This window comes from Bidens hawaiensis, unplaced genomic scaffold (genome assembly GCF_021521415.1).
Source record: "Bidens hawaiensis isolate Kalapana, Puna unplaced genomic scaffold, B.hawaiensis_p1.1 tig00028504_1, whole genome shotgun sequence".
Classification (NCBI taxonomy): Eukaryota; Viridiplantae; Streptophyta; class Magnoliopsida; order Asterales; family Asteraceae; genus Bidens; species Bidens hawaiensis.
In genome coordinates this window covers 192,074-212,748 of record NW_027494663.1, presented here as the reverse complement: position 1 = coordinate 212,748, position 20,675 = coordinate 192,074, and the positions used below count along the sequence as shown (strand labels likewise).

General features: G+C 33.8%; 1 protein-coding gene across 1 annotated transcript; it reads right to left on the bottom strand.

The window, feature by feature from the left end:
* Nucleotides 1–3,054: 3,054 nt before the first annotated feature.
* LOC143577296 (uncharacterized) lies at nt 3,055–5,144 on the bottom strand. Its single transcript, XM_077061163.1, has 2 exons — nt 4,322–5,144; nt 3,055–3,641 (listed from the first exon to the last, which is right to left on the bottom strand). The coding sequence occupies exons 1-2, from the start codon at nt 5,106–5,108 to the stop codon at nt 3,532–3,534; spliced, it is 897 nt and encodes a 298-aa protein (XP_076917278.1). The 5' UTR covers nt 5,109–5,144; the 3' UTR covers nt 3,055–3,531.
* Between the last annotated feature and the right edge of the window lie 15,531 nt (nt 5,145–20,675).

The window sequence follows — 20,675 nt, the reverse complement described above, 5'->3', positions numbered from 1 at the left end:
GAATTCTGCAATAGTGAGTTCAATTTGTTTTGTAAGAAGTATGGTGTAGCAAGGCATTTGACTATACCTGGTACCCCTCAGCAGAATGGTCTAGCTGAGAGAATGAATAGAACTTTATTAGAAAGGGTGAGGTGTATGAGGCTGAATGCTGGAATGCCCAAAGGGTTTTGGGGTGAAATAGTGACAACTGCAGCCTATCTGATAAACAGATCACCTTCTAGAGCAATAGACATGAAGACTCCTATGGAAATGTGGACAGGTGAGAAACCAAATTGCAGTCATTTAAGAGTTGTTGGGTCTGTGGCTTATGCTCATATAAGTCAAGACAAGTTAGATGCAAGAGCTCAAAAGTGTATTTTTTTTGGGGTATCCAACTGGTGTGAAAGGGTACAGACTGTGGAAGTTAGATGGTGAAGGTCCAAGAATAATAGTGAGTAGAGATGTGGATTTCCAAGAGGATGTATTATATAAGGATGTTATTGGTGTTACTGGTAACAACTCATCCAAACATCATCCAAACAGAAAGTTCAGATTGAGGTGGAGTCAGATGGAAATTTTGAGGAAACAGGGCAGGTTACCTCAAGGGTAGAAAGGGAAATTTCTGTTGATGCTTCATCTAGCCAGGGCATAGCAAGGAATAGAACCAAAAGGAATATTATAAAACCACTGAGATATAGAGACAATGAAGAAGTATCTGCAGTGGCTTATACTGCAGCTGAAGAAGAGAGTCTTTATGAACCATTATCATTTGAAGATGCTATTAAATCAAAAGATAGTGAGAAGTGGTTTGATGCAATGAAAGAAGAAATGTCTTCTTTAGATAAGAACAAGACATGGGAATTAGTTGACATGCCTGAAAATCAAAAGCTTGTGTCATGCAAGTGGATTTTTAAAGTGAAAGAAGGAGTGCCAGGTGGTGAAGGGCCTAGATTTAAGGCAAGTTTAGTGGCCAAAGGGTTTACTCAGAGGCCAGGGATTGATTATAATGAGATTTTTTCCCCAGTGGTAAAGCACACTTCTATAAGGGTATTATTGTCAATTACTGCTGTTCATGATCTAGAGCTGGAGCAACTAGATGTGAATACAACATTTCTTCATGGTTTTTTGGATGAAAATATCTATATGAAGCAACCAGTTGGTTTTGTGGAAAATGGGAAAGAAGAGAAGGTGTGTCTCTTGAAGAGATCATTGTATGGTCTTAAACAATCTCCTAGACAGTGGTATAGGAGATTTGATGAGTTTATGTTAACTCATGGATTCTCAAGAAGTTCATATGATAGTTGTATGTATTTCAGAGAATGTAAATGTGGTAATTTCATGTATCTTTTGTTGTATGTTGATGATATGCTACTGGCATGTAAAGATAAGGATGAAATAGCTTCAACTAAGGAACTGTTGAAGATAGAGTTTGAAATGAAAGAATTGGGTGAGGCTAGAAGGATTTTGGGAATGGAAATAACAAGAGATAGGAACCAGAGGAGGTTGAGGGTTACTCAGACTTCTTATATTGATAAGATTCTTAGGAACTACTTTATGGATAATGATGATTGTAAAGCAGTTAAGACTCCATTGGCTTCACATTTCAAACTTTTTGCTGCTGACTCACCAACTACAAAAGAAGAAATGAAGTATATGGAGAAGGTACCATATGCTAATGTAGTTGGTAGCTTGATGTATCTTATGGTATGCACAAGGCCAGACTTGGCTTATGCAGTGAGTGTTATAAGCAGATATCTTGCAGTTCCAGGTAAAGCACATTGGCAAGCAGCTAAGTGGGTACTTAGGTATTTGAAAGGTACTAAGAATTAGGGTTTGAACTTTGATAAGTGTGGGGGTGTTCAAGATTGTACAAGGGGATATGTGGATGCAGACTATGCAAATGATCTTGATAAAGGGAGGTCATTCACTGGATATGTGTTCAAACTGTTTAATAATGTTGTTAGTTGGAAAGCTCAATTACAACATGTTGTAGCTCTCTCTACTACTGAGGCAGAGTACATGGCACTTACTGAAGCTGTTAAAGAAGGTATTTGGCTTAAAGGTTTGATTTCTGAATTAGGGGTAAAACAGTCAAATGCCACAACGATTTTTTGTGATAATCAGGGTGCATTACAGCTGACTAAGAACAGTGTGTTTCATGAGAGAACTAAGCATATAAATGTCAGAATGCATTTTATTAGAGAGGTAATAAGTGCAAAAGAAATTCAAGTTGAAAAGGTGGATACTAAGGATAATATGGCAGATATGTTTACTAAGTGTTTGCCATGTTCAAAGTTTGAGTTTTGTGTTGCTGGGCTAGGAATTGGTTAAAAGTTTGTGACTTTAAAGGTGGAGATTGCTAATAGTTAAAGTCAACTAGAAGTCAACTCAAGTATAGGGACTAGTTATGCAATATTTCATACTTTGAAATATTAGGAGAAGAAAGTGAACATTTGTCAAAAATGGAGGACTAAAGTGAAATTAGTTTGTTAATATTCTGTTAACCCAATTTGAGGATAAATAGTTTGTTTTAGGGTTTCATTAGTAGTTTTTCTTTTGTAATTTATCTTCTTGAATACTCTGTATAATCGTTCAATTGTAATCCGTAATAAACTTCGTTGAATTCCTTTGTATCAATTTCACAATTCTTTGGTGTATTGACTACAATAAAGCAAAAATCAAATTCAAATGTGACATATAACTTATAAGTTCCAAGTCAAAGCACATAAACACCATAACACAACATCAAGCATACAAAATCAAACCCCAAATTTATAAATTGCAGTTCACGGTCTAGTTTTTAAGTCTAAGTCAAATTGTTTGGTAACAATTTTTTATTAGTGATAACTAATAACAAATATATTTCATATATTTATTGCTAAGGCTGGTTAACTCGTAAATTGTTGGTAAAAAATGCTTTTATAAAAAATAAAGAAAAAAAACATCATCTATAGCTTTGAATTTTGATACACGCATAACGAAAGAAATGTAAGTCTATGATTGGCTACCTTATGTAAAATGATTAGTTGTTGTACATACAACAAAAAGATGTATAATCTCAATCCAGTTAACTATATGTCACCGGGTTTAACGTTCGATTAAAGCCATCAGGTGATAAAAAATCGACCTACATGAAAATAGCATTATGAAATATCTTTTTGGCTAAGAATGTTGATCGGTGACTTTTTATAACCATTACTCTCGATCACGATTTCAAACAAATCCCCTTCAGAAGCCTCATCGTAATCCTTTGCCATTCCCTTATTGGCATTGCCTAAGTGTTGTCCGCTTCTTGTTGTTGATTGATTTAACCATTGTGAATCTATTATACCCATTGAGAAAAGCTCTTTGCTATCTTCATACCCCATCGATGGAGAATTTGCCATAGGTCCAATAAAGCAAGGATTTTGAGTTCTTTGCAAATTCGCGGGTGCATATTTAAATATACTTTGCCCAAAATTTACAAGCACTGTAACATCACCATTCGCAGCTAATATTGGATAGAGTGGAGTCTCGTATTCCTCCTCTTTACAATTGATTTCATGTACAAGTTTAGAGTAGTTTAAAGAAAACCTTTTTCTGGCTTGGATTGTAACCACAACCGATCACTTTATCACTTCTTTCCCATCTTTCAATATTTGATTCACTTACAAGTTTAATTCCTACAAAACCATGGATCAAACACAAGTACAAAATCAATAATCTCATAATCAAGTAAATTAATTAGCAGGGCCGTCTCCGAGAATTTAAATACCTCGGACGAGCCAAACTATAAAGACCCGTAAGCCTTAACAAAAAAATTTTATTCGCTAATGTACATGGATAAAACTTTTATCAACCGGTTTATTATAAGCAGAAACAATTCTAAGCATGTAATTATCTCATAAACCATTTCAAACAACCTATTTTTAACACAAAAAACATATATATGTAATATGTATGAAAAAAGTTTTAGCCTCTTAACTTATATGCCCCGAATGATGGTATGACTCGCACACCATCCAAGCCTCCTATGTTAATTAGTTTACAACAATAGTTGTAGTTTTGTCAAAACCAACTATTCTGCTTATAAAAAAACACTCAACTCATCATGCAAAGTAGGTAGACCTACTATACTAATGATATATTTAATGTACTTCATTACAAACTAAAGTGAAAACAAACAATATTCTTTTGTCCCTAGTATATATTCTTTTAATTACATTACACACATAACTACTACTCTACAAAAAATCAAATAAAAAAACAAAAAAACACAACTTTTGTCTAATTGTCATGATTTTGTTGGATTTAACTTGTTTAGAATAAGCATATATGTTGGAAAAAGAAATAGAACACATACCATCTAAGTAAATAGACCCATCGGAATTAAACCCCACGGATCCCGGATAACTCCCCGGAAGTTTCACCGGAAGTGAACCGCCACCGGTAAGCCCTACCGACATCATAACAACCCCCTCAACTATTTCCTTTGTACAACTTCGACCCCTCAACTCTTCAACATTGACATGCAAGTCCCTCACATCCAAACCATGTTCTTGAATTAACTTAATATTCTCACCTTCTCCTGAATTCACTCTTCCCTTCACATTAACATCAAATCCGCCTTCGTTTTCGCAACCCGATAATATTGTAATCTCGAAATAAGCCTCTTGAGGAAACGGATATGAGTTCCCTAACGTTGGACCGGGTAACGGTAAAGCCGATTTAATAACGGAACAAGTGGTTTTAATATTATTCACTAGTCCGGAATTAAGTCTAATCTTTTGCATGGAATCAGCGGACCCTGGACAGACTTCCCAACTAGTTTCCACGTCATCCACGTCTCCGGCAACACAAGACCCTAATGACCCTAATAAAAACCGGTTTGATCGGGTGGATGATGATGAAACGTACTCGGTGAAAGCGAATCGTGACCATCCGTTTTCGATGGCGTCCGGGACGAGTGTAGGGTGGTCGGACCAGTTAAACAAATGTTTTGATGATGTTACACGTCCGGAAATGGTTAGGTGTCCATTGGCTTGTTGTGGTGGTTTAGGGTGGCTTTGAAAGTGTTTGAAGAGGAAGAAAAGAAGGAGGAATAGTCCGGCGGTTGCGACCTCTAGTGTGATGTGTATAAACACCAACATTGTAACTGGTTTTGGTGATGAATTGAACTATTGAAGATGTTATAAAGTTATAAACTTGTATATGAAGAAGAGAGAAACATAAAATATTATTAAGAAATGGTTAGTGAATAAAATACAAGATATTAATTAAAGAATAATTTGGGTTTCAATTTTTTGTTTTCTTCTCCCGACACACATGTTTCAAACTACATATACATTGGAGTAAGATTACTTGCTTCTTATTAATATAATAAGATGTTGTCATGAAGTATTAGAATATGAAGTAAGTGGTTGGGGTTGTGGTTGTGGTTGTGGTTGTGGTTGTGGTTGTGGTTGTGGTTGGGGTTGGGAATAAAGTTATATAAATGTTTTGTAGCTTAGTTTGATAACTAATACAAGTTTGTGTGTGTGAATTTTGGGCATGGTGTAACGGTGCGGTTTAGTATATACAATAAAGACACAATTAAGAGAACTTTAATACCCACATTAATCAAGAAACCATATGCCCATATATATGTAGTATTTCACAAGGCTATTATACAATCAAGATCAAAAGAACATGATCAGCATACATAGTCATATGATGCAACAACCCAAGTTATAATATACTAACTATTTTTAGTGTCCTAAATTTCTAAAGATAAAAAGAATGTGGATGACTTAACATTAGTTTTGTTTGCTTAATATGTATTATAGAAAAACACACACAATCAAACTCAAGAAAATAAACGAATATGAGACACAAGGATTTACTTGATTAGGTCTTAGCAACGGTTGCTCGTGGGACAGCGAAAACAAGTTAGTGCTTTAGACCCACACTTAATTAAGGCTTCCTAATAAAATAAAAAAACCAATATATATATATATATATATAGGGGATGGTTCATGCGAGAAGTCAAGTTACAGCGAGAAGTGCGAGAAATCAATCTGAACCATTGATTATATATAATCAATGTATACAATAAGTATGGCAATTTTGTAATTATTAAGATATTATTATAAGAGATTTTTAATTGAAAAGGGTAGACTTGGTATTTCTTTATGTGTGGCTTTAATCAAATTAAATGAAATTCACCTTTTCAAGCCAAAACATTTATAATCAATCGTCCCCAAACTATTAATTACCTATTTTCAAGCTTATCTTTTAATGAAATTGATTTTTTATTTAAACTATTAGTTACCTATTTTCAAACTTATCTTTTAATGAAATTGATTTTTTATCTATACAATAATATCTTTATGTATTCCTATATTTATTTTTTTAATAATTAATTATACTTTACGGCTGATTTTGTTTTCATATATATTTTGTGAAATATATATTTTATGAATGACATATGCCAACACTACACCACTTCCCCATTCATTGTATGCCTACACTACACCTACACTACACCTACACTACAACACTTCCCCATTCATTGTATGCCTACATTACAAAATTTAACGTTTGGTCTACACTTATGTACTTGTATCTTTTATATTCCCTACACAACATGATCAGAGTGTGTACAATAAACAAATCTATTATTGTAGGTTAAAATAGTGGATATCTTATTTATGTGACTATTATGTTGTGTAGTACATATATAAGTAGTGTAGATTAATCTATTTATGTTGTGTAAGAAACTTATGGGTTATGTATGGTATGTTTATGCTGTATAGGAAACTTGATTTTTATGTATGGTATGTTTATTTATTGTGTAGGAAACATTGTATGATTTGTTTATTGTGCATGGTATGTTCATGTTGTGTAGGGAACTTGATTACTGTGTATGTAATGTTTATGTGTTGTGTAGGAAACACTGAATGATTTGTTTATTGTGTGTGGTATATTTACGTTGTGTAGGTAACTTGATTATTATGTATGGTATGTTCATGTTGTGTAGGGAGCTTGTTTATTGTGTATGGTATCTTTATTTGTGTAGGGAGCTTGTTTATTGTGTATGGTATCTTTATTTGTGTATGGAACTTGATTATTGTGTATGGATGTGGATTATGTCTTTTGTGTAAATTGCATGTTTTGTTGTGTATGATATATATCATATTTCTTATTTTTGTATGCACTATTTATTATGTATACGAGCGTTGTGTTTTACTTTGTATGGAATTTCATGTTTATGCGTAGGCTGTAAAATATCATGTTATGTGGGATTTTATGTTGATTATATATGTTGCTTAAAAGTGAATAGCTTAGTAGCCATAAAATAGGCGTATAGGTTTTATTTGTTTATTAAAATGCATAATCAGAATAACAAAATTGAATTTGGTTTTTTTAATTTCAGTTTATATTATTATGTTGATAGGATGAACAAAATTAAGCACTATAAATTGAGAAAAAAAGATTTAGCAGGTAGATGAACTCAATCAAGCATTTAACAAAAAAAAAACAAAATTAAATTGAAAAATCATTATTTGTAACTCATGTTGTTAGTTACCAATTAAAAAATGAATAATTGTTTACTAATGTACCCTTCTATTTAAATAAACTGAAAATTAAAAGAAAATCTATGATTAGTTAGAATTTTTTCTCGCACTAAGAATTACATCTGAAATGAACCTAATCATATATATATATATATATATATATATATATATATATATATATTATAATAGGTAAAGGAAACTCGAAGTAATGTATTGGTGTGATGGTAGGCTTAGTTGTTAATTAATGAAGTATAGATTACGAGTTCAAAACTTCTTGTAATAAGCAATTTTTTTTCTTAACAATTGTTATGAAAATGCCACTAAATCTTGTTTCGATTTAGGCCTCCGTATTGTTTAGCCGGCTCTGGGTCTTAGTAGGGTTGTCAGTTTATAACACGGACCTGTTAACACGACATGACACGACACGGGTTTTAACAGATGGGGTTTGATCTTAACAGGTTTCGTGTCTTAAACATGTCGACCTATTTAAGACATGTTAAAATTTGTGTCCTAACAGGTTAAAGACCTGTTAACCTATTAGTAACCTGTGTAGATTTTTAAATTTTAAAAAAATAAATAAATACTTAAAGTCATACTTATATACGACATTTCACTAATGCCCGTTAGAACCCACGATTATATTTTTATTGGATGTTATGATTTGCTTGTATGTTTTTTGTTTCAAGTATGTTATCGATTTTTGGTTTTTTGTGTCATATATGTCAAGGATTGTGGTTTTTTATTTCAAATATATTATGGATTATGCGTTAATTAAGACTTTTATTCTTGTTTTGAAAATTTTTATTTCATTACACATGTATTATTCATTGTTTGTTTAAACAAGTCCCTCAATAGGTCTTAACAGGTTAATTACCTGTTATTTAACAGGTTCATGTTCGTGTTTAGAAAACTGACACGATTAGGCCATCATGTCTTATCTAGGTCTAAGCTGACCTAACCCAACGTTCTGCAAGCCTGGACCAAGAATTTATTATTGTCTTTCAGCACTTATGAAGATGAATTATAACTACAACACAAGAATATATCGAGATAGATCTAGGTTTCTAACTTAGATAAAAAGATAAGCAAACGTGCTCAAATAAAAAAAGAATAGGTGTTAGTGCGTGAGCCTTCCTTATCTTCAATCTTCAACAAGTCTAACAATTATCTTCATTTAAATCCGGCCAAAACAAGAATAGACCTCCACAAACCCAACATATGCGAGTCAGGTTTGGAGGACCTTTGGTAACATAGTCTAGTTTTGTATCTGATTGTGAAGTTATAGCTCAAATATGATGATATCTCAATTATTTACCATAATCACATAGGGCCTTTGGTATCCAGGTCTATACTCGTATCCGATTGTGACATTTTTAACATAATTAACAAAAGTCATCCATCATTGCACTTGTAAAGATTTGAACTCACGTCAATTTTGTGGTGGTTAAACACATACCTTTAAACCACTAGGTCATGGTTACACAATTAAATAATTAATAAATTGAAATGTTCAATGAGCTAGGTTAGGTGTAATGATCTCATTAAAGAGCGTGAGTGAGATGCCATGCTGGTTCCTTGGGACTGAAACATTGCTCCGATGGAGCATGAGTAGTAGTAGTGATGACCGTCGTCAAGTCATGCAAAAATATATATAAATTCTACTAATGTTCCCTTAACTAACAAGAATAAGTAGGAGTCGAACCCACGAAGAATTAGTTGGAAAATACTAATCAAGTTAATTGTTTATGAATTAATTATATTATGACGGACATGTGATGTCAAACAGTTTTAAAGAAGCTTAGTTATAAGATTTTGATTAAAACGATAATGATAAAAGGGTAACCATAACTAATAACCAAACTTTGTTCATTGGAACATCCTTAACTGGGACTCTGTACGTGAATTGATTTTAAGTGAAGATTAGAAAACTAAACATAACGGGTTCTATTAGCAAAATCACCAATACAACCATGATGTGTCAAGCTAATACACGGTCATCAAGTACTAATCACGAACGATATAAACAACTTAAAACAACCAACAAATTAAGTAAAACTTACTCCCAATCAATGAGCAAAAGCAATTCAATCAGCATTTCATGAATTCTATTCCGGAAGGTAATTAAAAATATGTTTAGCCAAGAAACATGATAGAAACGATAAACTTGAGGTTGGTTCGGGTCTCCATTGATGAATTCTTGCTCAGGCTAGGTGGGAGATGGTGGAGATTCTCTACAAATCGCCCCCCCCCCCCCCCCCACGGAAAAAATAGAGGCAAAGAAAGATGTTTTTAATTTAGGGTTTTAACCCTTTTATAGCTTTTAAGAAAAATACCACGTCCCTTTAAATTCAAAAACTTAGCGTAAGCTACGCCGTGATGGCTTACCATTATGCCCTCTCTTTCAAAACTTATTTAAGCTTTTGTTAGAAAAAACACATTGCGTAAGGCTATGCTTTAACCGATGCCCTTCAACTTGCATCTAACGCTTCTGATCTTGAAAGTGTACCCGCACGCCCGAACCCAATTCATGTTATATTTCCATATTTTTACTATATTTATTAACTTTCTAATCCTCTGTGTATTTCCAGTTTCACAAATTCCCTCTTTACCTTCATCGTTAGCACGTCTCCTAGTTCGTTTAAGCTCCTTTCACTGGCAAACCTAAAAGAACTCAAAGTAATCTTGCTCAAGGCATATAAACAACTAAAAACCACAATATTTTTTTATTAGAAACGACATAAAGAAATAGCAGTTAATGTGATGTTGCTAACGACATAGTTGAGGGTAAGCGCCATTGTGGATCGGATTGTGATATCAAAAAATAGCTGTTAATTAATCTCATTTAATTACAAAAAAATGACAAAAAGAAAAATGTACAAATAATAGCATTTTTATCAAATCTTAACACAATTTCCATCCTTGTTTCATACAATCTACATATATATATTGTTCACACAATCTTTATATATTCTTCTACAAACATGAGTTCATCAGTCCAAACAACCTGTCATTTTAAAACCGACATTAATTATACCCAAACATACAATCTAACCTAAACGAGCTAAACCAATATAACCCAAACTAATATTGTGAGAAAACATTATAGCCCAAAGATTTTAAGTGTATTATGAGGTAGTAATTGAGTTCACAACCTAAATTTATTTAAGAGATTTATATTCACCATTAAATGGAAAATTCTTGAGATAGCATGATTATATGACGTCTAAAAAGAGAGAAGTTTGAGTAAGAGTTGTGAAAGGTCTACGATTGTTAACAAGAGAGGAATCAACATGAAGACCGACCTTCATCTTTGTGCTCTCACTCCATCATCTCTCATGTCTTTTCAATAAGGCATTTCAGATTTATAGTTGTTCATATGTTAGATTATTAATTACATTTTGTTCAGATTTGTTTCAAGGATTTGTTTGTTCACTTTGTTGTATTTCAGATTTTTAGATTACATACTTTTCTTGTTCATATGTCAGATTATTATACATCAAATTTGTTATAGTTTGTTAGTTTTTTTTTCTCCACATTTTCGGATATCTGTTTCATTATCCAAACGGATATCCGACTTTGAACACCCCTACCTTCTAGCAGCAATGTAAGAGAAAGGCGAGTTACGAGGCTTGTGATGACTATTAGAGGAAGAGATTGTCATTCAATATTTATCTTAAGATATTTTTTCATGGGCAAATAATAGTTATATAAGAAATATAAAGCTGAAAAGTAGTAGTTACAATATCAAAACATAAGACAAAGTGACAAACAGATAAAAGGTTGCGTCGCTATCCATTTTTAATATTCTGGCCATGTTACAAGGAATGTAATTACTATTGGAATTATCATAATAAGATAACACTTAACTTAATAAATAGTTATAATAAAAAAACAAATAATATTAGATAATATTTGTTTGCTCATGATATATTTAGTCTTTAACACTTCATAAATTATTAAAAAAAACACTTCATAAATTATTATTCCTTAAAGATCAAGATAATAATTGAATACCAATACGTGTCATGTACATTAATCATTATAAGTCATTTTAATTGCATATATTTAGTCATATATGTGTTTAAAGTCAATAAAGATCAAACGTTCTGTGTTTAATTTGTGGCATACATGCACAATAACTAGACCTTGATCGTATCAAGTAAATGTGAATGACTAACTGAGACACCATTAACTTTTACTATGCTTAATTCTCATTTAGATGCTACATCCTTTATTAAATGGCCAAATGGGAATCAAATAGAAATTACTCAAATTAGAGACTAAGAAAAACCAAGCTTAGACATGGAAATAAGCTTTAATTATACTTTACAGATTTTAAATGTGACCAAGTTAGTGAAGAATAATTCTTATAATGGTATAATATAGGCTAAACTTCACTACGATCAGTTGTTTTAGAAATACCAAGGTTTAAGCATTTTGGTGAACTATTCCACTTTTCGGGTCAAAATTTGCCTAAACTTTCTTATTGATTGACATGGTTACACAATCTCGATCTTTTAAGCCCATTCACATATTTTTTTAGCATAACAATAAACAAAAACTATGAGTTAGACTTTAACTAAACAATATTATATAACTACGACAAAACCCTTTATTATTAAAAGGGAAACAAAGAGACTAGTGTGAAAATATTTAAACACCCAAATCAAATAGAATATAGTGATGACCATATCACCATCTTATATAAATAAGTGTTACCTTTGTCATGATCTATTATAATATAGCTCCCAATACCATATACATTGAACCGTATCAAAATAAATGTATTACGAAGACAACTGTAGTGTTTAAGTTATATATATTGACAAAGTTATGATAATTATTTTATTAGATCAAATGTCAATACAAATTTTGACACAATATGTGATAACATTCAGCTTCATATATACATAATACAACTAAGAATCTTTAAAATATGCCTCTTTTGATTTGATTCGATCATTCAACTTTCTGGATTTCTTATGTTACCATCATGCTTTTTGCCTTTTTGTTGATTCAATCATTGACACCCTATTTTTTATGAAAAAAAAAAGTTAGGCGCACAACCATTAGTTTATGATAAATTGTCAACACTATTTTTTAAAATATATAATAATAAATATAAGAATTGTAACGGGAATATTCAATAATAATAATAATAATAATTAAAAACAACTAGCAATTTTAATAATCAGAATGAGTTTCTAGAGGAAAAAAAAAGTTTTCGGGCTCTCTTTGGAATAAGAATAGGAGGAAAAAGAGAGGGCTTGGAATGTTTAGTGCCGGTTTAAATTGTAAAGGTTGTAATTGGGTAGGGTTCATTGTTGGTTGGTGTCTTGTTTACGGCATTGATGGTTGTATCAGTTTCTAGCATCCTGCAATTTTTATTAATAAAACATTTTGTTGGTTGTTTAAAAATATAATATAAAAATTACTAGCCCTGAATCTTTTGTATTTAAGAAGTTTCTTAAGTTAATACATTATATCGACAAATCAACGAAAATACTCATACATTTTATGTATATTATTTCTTGCGCTTAAAGATCCATAACCCTAGTAAAGCAAATCAACTGTATTGTTGTTTATGTTATCCTAAAGGATCCTAATCATGACTCGTATACTTCGATCTAGCACATAACAAGAAAATCTTTGTAAGTGGCCAGCATGTTTAAACCTTTCAAAAGTCATAAGATCGAATTTAAAATTGCTATTAAATGTCAATAGGCTTACCCTTGACTCAAAACAAATAAGAATAATATAGTATGAACTTAATCTTGGCCCATACCCGGTTAAACACATAAACGGACAACTCAATAATTTTTGTGGAACTTCCATAACTCTTTCAATATTATTAATAATTTAAACCATACATTACAATGATCATACGTATCTATTTATATTAACCTTAACTTGTATCCTCTTCTTAACTTCTTAATAACTAGGAAGATAAATAATAAACAATTACTAACAATTGTCTCTAACTCTAATCATAACAACCGATAAGGCGACAATTCACTTGGAATTATCTATATAACTGATCATTAACCATCTTCCATCCTTTTCTTATTCTTTTACATCGATTTTTCCACCTTTCAAAAATGTAAACCTTAAGATTACATTCTACAATAAGCATCGGAAACCTAAATCCGCTAGCTACATCACTACCTCTGCTCGTGTTTTTATCTCACAGCCAAAAACCTGACTCCCTTTTTCATGTAATCGCGTCTGATTATCTAGTTGGCGATGTAATAGCTTACCGTAAATGGTTTTAGAGGATCAGCCACACTAAAAAATAAACAAAATTTACGTGATGGGTCGGCACCCATCCTTGTCATTGTCGGATTTGAGAGGGGCGAGAAAGGCGACCGCTCGTGGTTCGATCAATCTGATAGGCTTGAAGCAATACACACACACACATTAATCCTTTATTGTGCAATAGGTACGTGACACTCTAGAATGTCGATTTTCAATAGCATCGCTAACTCAAAAATCACAACTATGCGAGCCGGTCTTCACCTCTGCTCCCATCGATTTCGTCCACCTTCGCCATCATCATTCATCAATCCGTTAACTTCCAACGATTCCGTCCACCATCCATCGTCACGGCCATCGTGAACACCTTGTTCTTCCGTCACGACCATCAATCTTTATTCACAGGTCAGTTGATCAATTTGACCAATTACATTGAAATTGACGAACCTTATTGATCAGTTAACCTTGAAATTGATTCAATTAATCATCTATTTGAAGCTACAATCGATCAATTGTGAGTTTGAGTGATGGGTTTTCATCTTGAATGTATCAAGATTTAAGCCTGAACGTTTAGGTTTTTTGCCCCAACGTTTTAGGTTTCAAGCCTGGATGTTTTAAGGTTTAACCTTGAACGTTTTAGGGTTGGGAATTTGGCTTGAACGTTTTGAGTTTTTTAACACCGAATGTATGTCGCGTATCTAATGTGCGTTAAGCAATTATTGTACGTTAACGCGCCGCTATGTATGTGTGTGTGTGTCTTGAAAAAAAATATGTATTTTTAATGTTTAAACCCAATAACCCAATTCATTTAAGCACATTTTTATATTAAAAAACTTGGACACCCCAAATCCTAACTCAATAAGCTATTTAAAAATTTAATTGTTTATAAACAATAAAAAACTTTTTTACTTGAGGCCCGATTTTTCCGCATTCAACGTAAAAACGTTAAATAATTCTCAAAGACGACCGTGATCCACATACAAATGTGGTAAACAAAAAACACTCATGGATGTCACAACTCACAAGAGCTTAAAGATACCAAAAAAAAATACTTATCGTGGATGCATTGGTACAACTAAATACACCTATATATTATAATTCTTAAAAAGGAACCAGTGCAATTAGTTTTTAATTATCTTAAACTAATTTTTATTCCATGTATTACGAGGATTGTTTTATATTATTTGTTTATAATATTTATTTATTTTTTTTTGTATGAAAGTTAATAATATACTTATGTCTTAATAATAAATTGTTTCACAAATAAATGAGATGTTATAACCCTGTTTAAAAGCTATATGAGTTTGATGAGACCTAAGACCCGTTTATTTTTTTTGCTATAAAATTGGTTTTTTAATGATAAATAATACATATATGTTTTTAAATAAATCAGATGTTAATTTTTAGTATATTCCTATTTTATAGGATTTTCATATCAAATATTTGGGGAGATTAGTTTTTTAATTTAATGAGATGTTATAACCCGTTTAAGGACTGTCTAGGGTTGGTAAGACCCATACCAGTGAATTCGGGTAAAATGCATAAAGAGCATCCATTTAAAAATCAAACAATCTGGTAGCTTCCATAAAAGGGGGTCGCGACCACATCGCGACACGTAGGATTTTTGAGGTTTCGTTTATATATATTATAGACAGATATATATAAATGAAATCTTTAAAAGCTCTCTAATTGCTTTTTACATTCTCTCAAGCCACCAGATTGTTTTATTTTTAAATTGAGGTTTCTCATGTATTTGTCCTGAATTAACGAGTATGGATCTCACCAAACCCAGATAGCTCTTAAACGGGTTATAACATCTCATTAGAAAAATATTCTATCTTACCAAATATTTGATATAAAAATCTTATAAAATAGGCGTATACTAAAAATTAATATCCAATCTTTAACAAAAAAATATTATTTATAGTAAACAAACAATTTTTTAATAGTAACGGAGTATAACATCTCTTTTATTTATGAAAACCCTAAGTATATTATTAAATTCATTACAATAAATAAAATTAAAATAAAATATATATATAAATATTATAAACGAAACATGTAAAACGACCCTCGTATTACGGGAGATAAAACCTAGTTTAATATATATAACTAGTCAAATCATTGGGCATTACGCATTTACAATTTACAATTTATCATTATTATTAATATCCTTATATATAATTTACTATAAAACGATTACAATAAAGTGGCAGGCAAACGGGCAACAAGCTGCGTCGCAACCCGTTTTGAATAGCAAAGCCAACCCTGCTAAAAAAGAAGCTCTGGGACCTAGGAGCTGAAGAGGTTCCGTGTACGATACGCTGAACCATACTAAAAAAATTCACAGCCTCTGGGGCCAGAAAACCAAATGTATCAAAGACAAATGGTAGAAAGACATGTTGATTATCTAAACAAGCTTTCTCGTGTTAACAACTTTGCCCAATTCAGCCTACCACGCAGCCTGACTCACAACAAACCCACGATCCCTAAGCCCAACAACATGAGACACTCCTGTAAGATCCACATAGGCGTGTTTACAATATCTAATTAGTTTGTCAATCTATAGTGGGCCCTCGCCCAAGTGCAAATGAGCTGGACTGCTGGATATGGTTTCAAGGAATTGGCCCACGATTCAAATGTGGTCTGGTTTGACATAGTAGTAATTAGTAAAGGCCTCAAGCCCAAAGAACAACAGGCTAAACAGTCTTACCCAATAAGGCAGCCGATAAGCAGCAAACCCACTTACCCACATGCTCTGTAATTGTTGGTAGAAGTGTAAAAGAATAACCGGTTAACCAGAAACCGAACCGGTTCATTTCTAAAACCGGTTTCTACCAAACCGTCAGTTTATATAGCGGTTTGGGTATTTCACAATTAAACCGCTTTTTTTGTCTTAAACCGGTTTAAAACCGACTTGAACCGGTCCGGATCAATTTAACTACTTCTATGCTTAAATAGGTTTCTAAACCGAACCAATTTGACCTAAACCGGTTTTGAATATGCAAAAATCAAACCGGTTCAGTTTGTTAAAAAGCAGGTTTTATACACCTCTAATTACGGGACACATGACCAATGAGCTAGTGGACCAACAAAATTGTATTGATTTAATGATTGCTACATATGTTTTTTTGGTTTGTTATTTTGCGTTTGATGTGGTTCACTCACATTGAAGCTCTAAAAACTTATATTTACTATATAATATAGAGTATTTAACAAAGAAAACATCTAAAATTCTCTTTATTGGAATCTCTAAAATGAAGAAAATTTTGATAAAAACAGCACAGACCGTATTTAGTGGGTTGCAATTCATCAATCTATATAACTTTGTGAATGTATAAAACTGAGAACAAACAATAAAATAAGTGTTCGTGAGTAAGATATAAATAGAGATAAAGAATTGGACGTGTGCAGTTTTTTAGAAATAAACAAAATTTAAAGAAAAATGCATTATTTTTAGTTAAATTATATAGATAGAGACAGAGATTCGGATAAGAATCGAATCTATCATATGCATTATTGCTTGATGTTCCATATCATTTCACTTAATTAATCTAAACCAAATATTCTTCATCTTAATTCTTAAATGATAAATGTTGGTTGTGGACTTGTGGGCCCTTGGTGCTTCGATCAAGCCGAAATGGAAGGCGAGTAGCAGCTTGTTGACAAGGATTCAAGGAAGATGATGGACAGCCGTGAAAGAAAAAAGAAACAAGTGGGGATCCATGAACAGTGAAAACATGTCCTTGTCATCTCTGTTTTATCACTAATGATATAGGTTACCATATATAGTTAGCTAGCTGATGTTTTTGCTGATCTCATAATAGTAGCATACCCTTGTGATGTTTCGTCATGGACCCTATGCCACCATGTACAATTTTATACGGGTATGATTATGTTATCTGAAATGAATGGTTCATATGTGTCAAGAACATACTTTGATTTGTGGTTAATGGTCGGTGTTCCTAAAAATATCCACATGCCCGAGCTTAGATCTCTGTAGCGGTTCAAGAGGGTGAGGCGTCTCTAGTTTGAAGTTGTTTTGGTGAGGATATTGTGCTCTTCTTGTCTACCCAATATTAGATGGACCTGTGACTCAAATATGTGTTAGAAACTCTGTCACGCTGAAACACACTTTGATATGTATATGATATACCAAAGATAATATCACAATAAATAATAAAAGTAATATTAAGAGGAAGTGTCATTAGGTAATATTAAGTCCCTTTCAATAGGGAATAAATCTTACTGAGCCAGCTAGGATTGGACTAGGGTCACTAGACATGGCCCGTCAGTCCAAACCCACAATGTAGGTACCGTATGTGTCTATGGTCAACTAGTATATATTTTTATAAAGGTACACAATGTGCCAAATTATTCTAGTTGTCTTCTTCAGACAACCGTAAAATGAAAAAAGAAAAAAAAATATCTATGTAATTCAACTGATGTCAAATTTTCTATAATAAGACAGTCTAAGATACTTTCAAGTTAAGTTTAAATCGATCATTTTAAGCGTTTGTATATAAATGTATGTTAAAATCTTGACCACAATGATTATGCTTACGGTGATGAAAATGATGTGAAGAGGGCCCTAAGAAATGGTGATTCATGTGAGCGTTGGTAGTTATAGTGGGAAATGGATGAGGTCATACACAATCATATCTCCTAGTGCTAGCTTTTGTCATCCAACTTGCTCTCATCACCATGGTTCAAATCCATAGAAAATTATTTTGTTTATATAATTAACGAAAAAAATACCTTAACCCTAAGCAGTGGCGTAGCCAGAAATTTTTTCCTACGGGTTCGAAAATTTTTAAGGGACAAAAGACCGACTGTTTACCACTTACATTTGGGTTTTCTACGGGTTCGATGTTGAAACTTCTACAGGTTCGATGTCAAAATACACTAATATATAACACTAAAACAAAATTTTGTACGGGTTCGGCCGAACCCATTCCCTTAAGGCTGGCTAAGCCCCTGACCCTAAGCGTTTTAACTGCCTTCATTATTCAACCCGTATGACCCGTCCATTGTGCTAATTAAATGCGCCCTATGTTGGGTCTCTATCAAGGTCTATATGGTTCAACCGATGTTGCGGTCGTGGTCATAAGTGAATGAAAAGGATGAGAAGAGAGGGGGGCAAAACAAGGACAGATGAGTTTGCAATAATTCCTCAAAGTTTGGCTGGTCGGTATATGGCCCCATTTCCTTTAAAGAATTCAGGATTGCCATTTGGGATATTAGGTTTAACAAACAACTTGCAAAAGCTTCATTTGATGGAGTTTGTTCAAAATGTCACAAATGATCTAACAAGTTGTCTCTTTATCTAATATCACCAATTAATACATATATTAAATAGAACAATTATAGAATTCCTTTATCTTTTAACTTAATCATATAAATTTTTAGAGACATGACGTGTCAGGTTAAAACATGCCGTTTTATATATACCTTTTCTTTTCCCATGGATCAACAATAATTACGATCACACTTATCGCAACACAAAAAAAAAACAAAGTTAAACAATGAAAAAAAGAGAGTTATGATTGAAGAAACACTAACCGGACCCCGGGCAGATTACTGGTAACCTGGGGGTTAGATAGATGTTTCTCACGAGGGGTTGGACCCTGAGAAGATGGTTCTTCTGATAACCTGCAAAACAGACACCGTGAGCTTGTCACTGAGAAGGGGGGGGGGGTTCCTCCTTGTGACCACCCTCCGGCGTGAGAATCAGACTAGATTGCTCTTTAAATATAAAAGTATATTAAGAGATTGCTAGAGCAGACATCAGGTATAATATGATGATACGAAATAAGATATGATAAGATCAGATGGTCATACCATTTGTGGTATTTATAGCCGAAGGTCGGTTTCCAAGGAGGTATGGCCGGCTGCAACAGTGTTCCTGTTCCACCAACAGTAGCCTACGCACGTGCCCTGCTGGTAGTTGGTGGGTAGGTAGCGGCTGATAGCGACCAGGCCTGCTGCATACTATTCCTTTTCTACCAACTGCCGGCTACGCACGTGGTATGACAAGAGTTGGTGAGTAGGCAGCGGCTAATAGTGACATACAGTGTAGGAGCATGCTGCTCGCCATACTGTTGTCCATAAGCTGTCGTATCTTTAGTCAGATCTTTTTCCCATACCTCGTCAGGTACAGTACAGAAGATCTTCCCGTATCGTACGGACTGGCTTATTTGGGCGGGAGTATTCCCCCTCCCGCCCTTGTGCTTTATTGTTCCCGGCTTCGCTCATTCCTTCAGGTGACACTGAATGAGAGCTAAGTGCCTTGTGCGTGTAGCCTTGCTGCGCGGGTGGCCTTCCCTAATGGCTTGTATCCGAGGCTGCGGGGACAGGCGGAGTCCTTCACCATTGGGAGGCATTTCCTGCGGGAACAGCTTGCGTACTGCGCTTAAGGACGTCACGTCTCTGAGCGTGGTTGGTCCTGCGGATCCAGTTGGTTTCTGCGCAGACGTCCCTGTTTAAGGTGAGTCTTGCGGGTCCAACTGGGCTCTGCTGGGACCTACCTCTTCAAGTCCCCCCAGTCCAATGTTCTTCTCATGCGTGTTTAATAAAGTGAGGTGAACTTTTGGACTTAAGCAAAGGGTTTTGAAAAGGGTTTTTTATGGTTTTCCATGGGGATTCTTCCCGTGGAAGTCCTTGTCACTTGCAGAAATTCCCGAGTTTCCTGCTTGGTCTTTGGGTATGATGCGGGTAGGTCTGTAACCTCCTCGCAAGTCAGGAGCGTTGAGTTCCAGTTGTGTGGATTCTCCATGAGGTTTTGGTAGTTTTGAACATAGTGATCAATTATGTTAAAACCACCAATTCCATCCTGGAGCTTCAAACAACGTTGTTCTCGACGTTCCCGCTATGCGGGGATGTTATTTCCGTTTCCGCAAGCATTGCCCA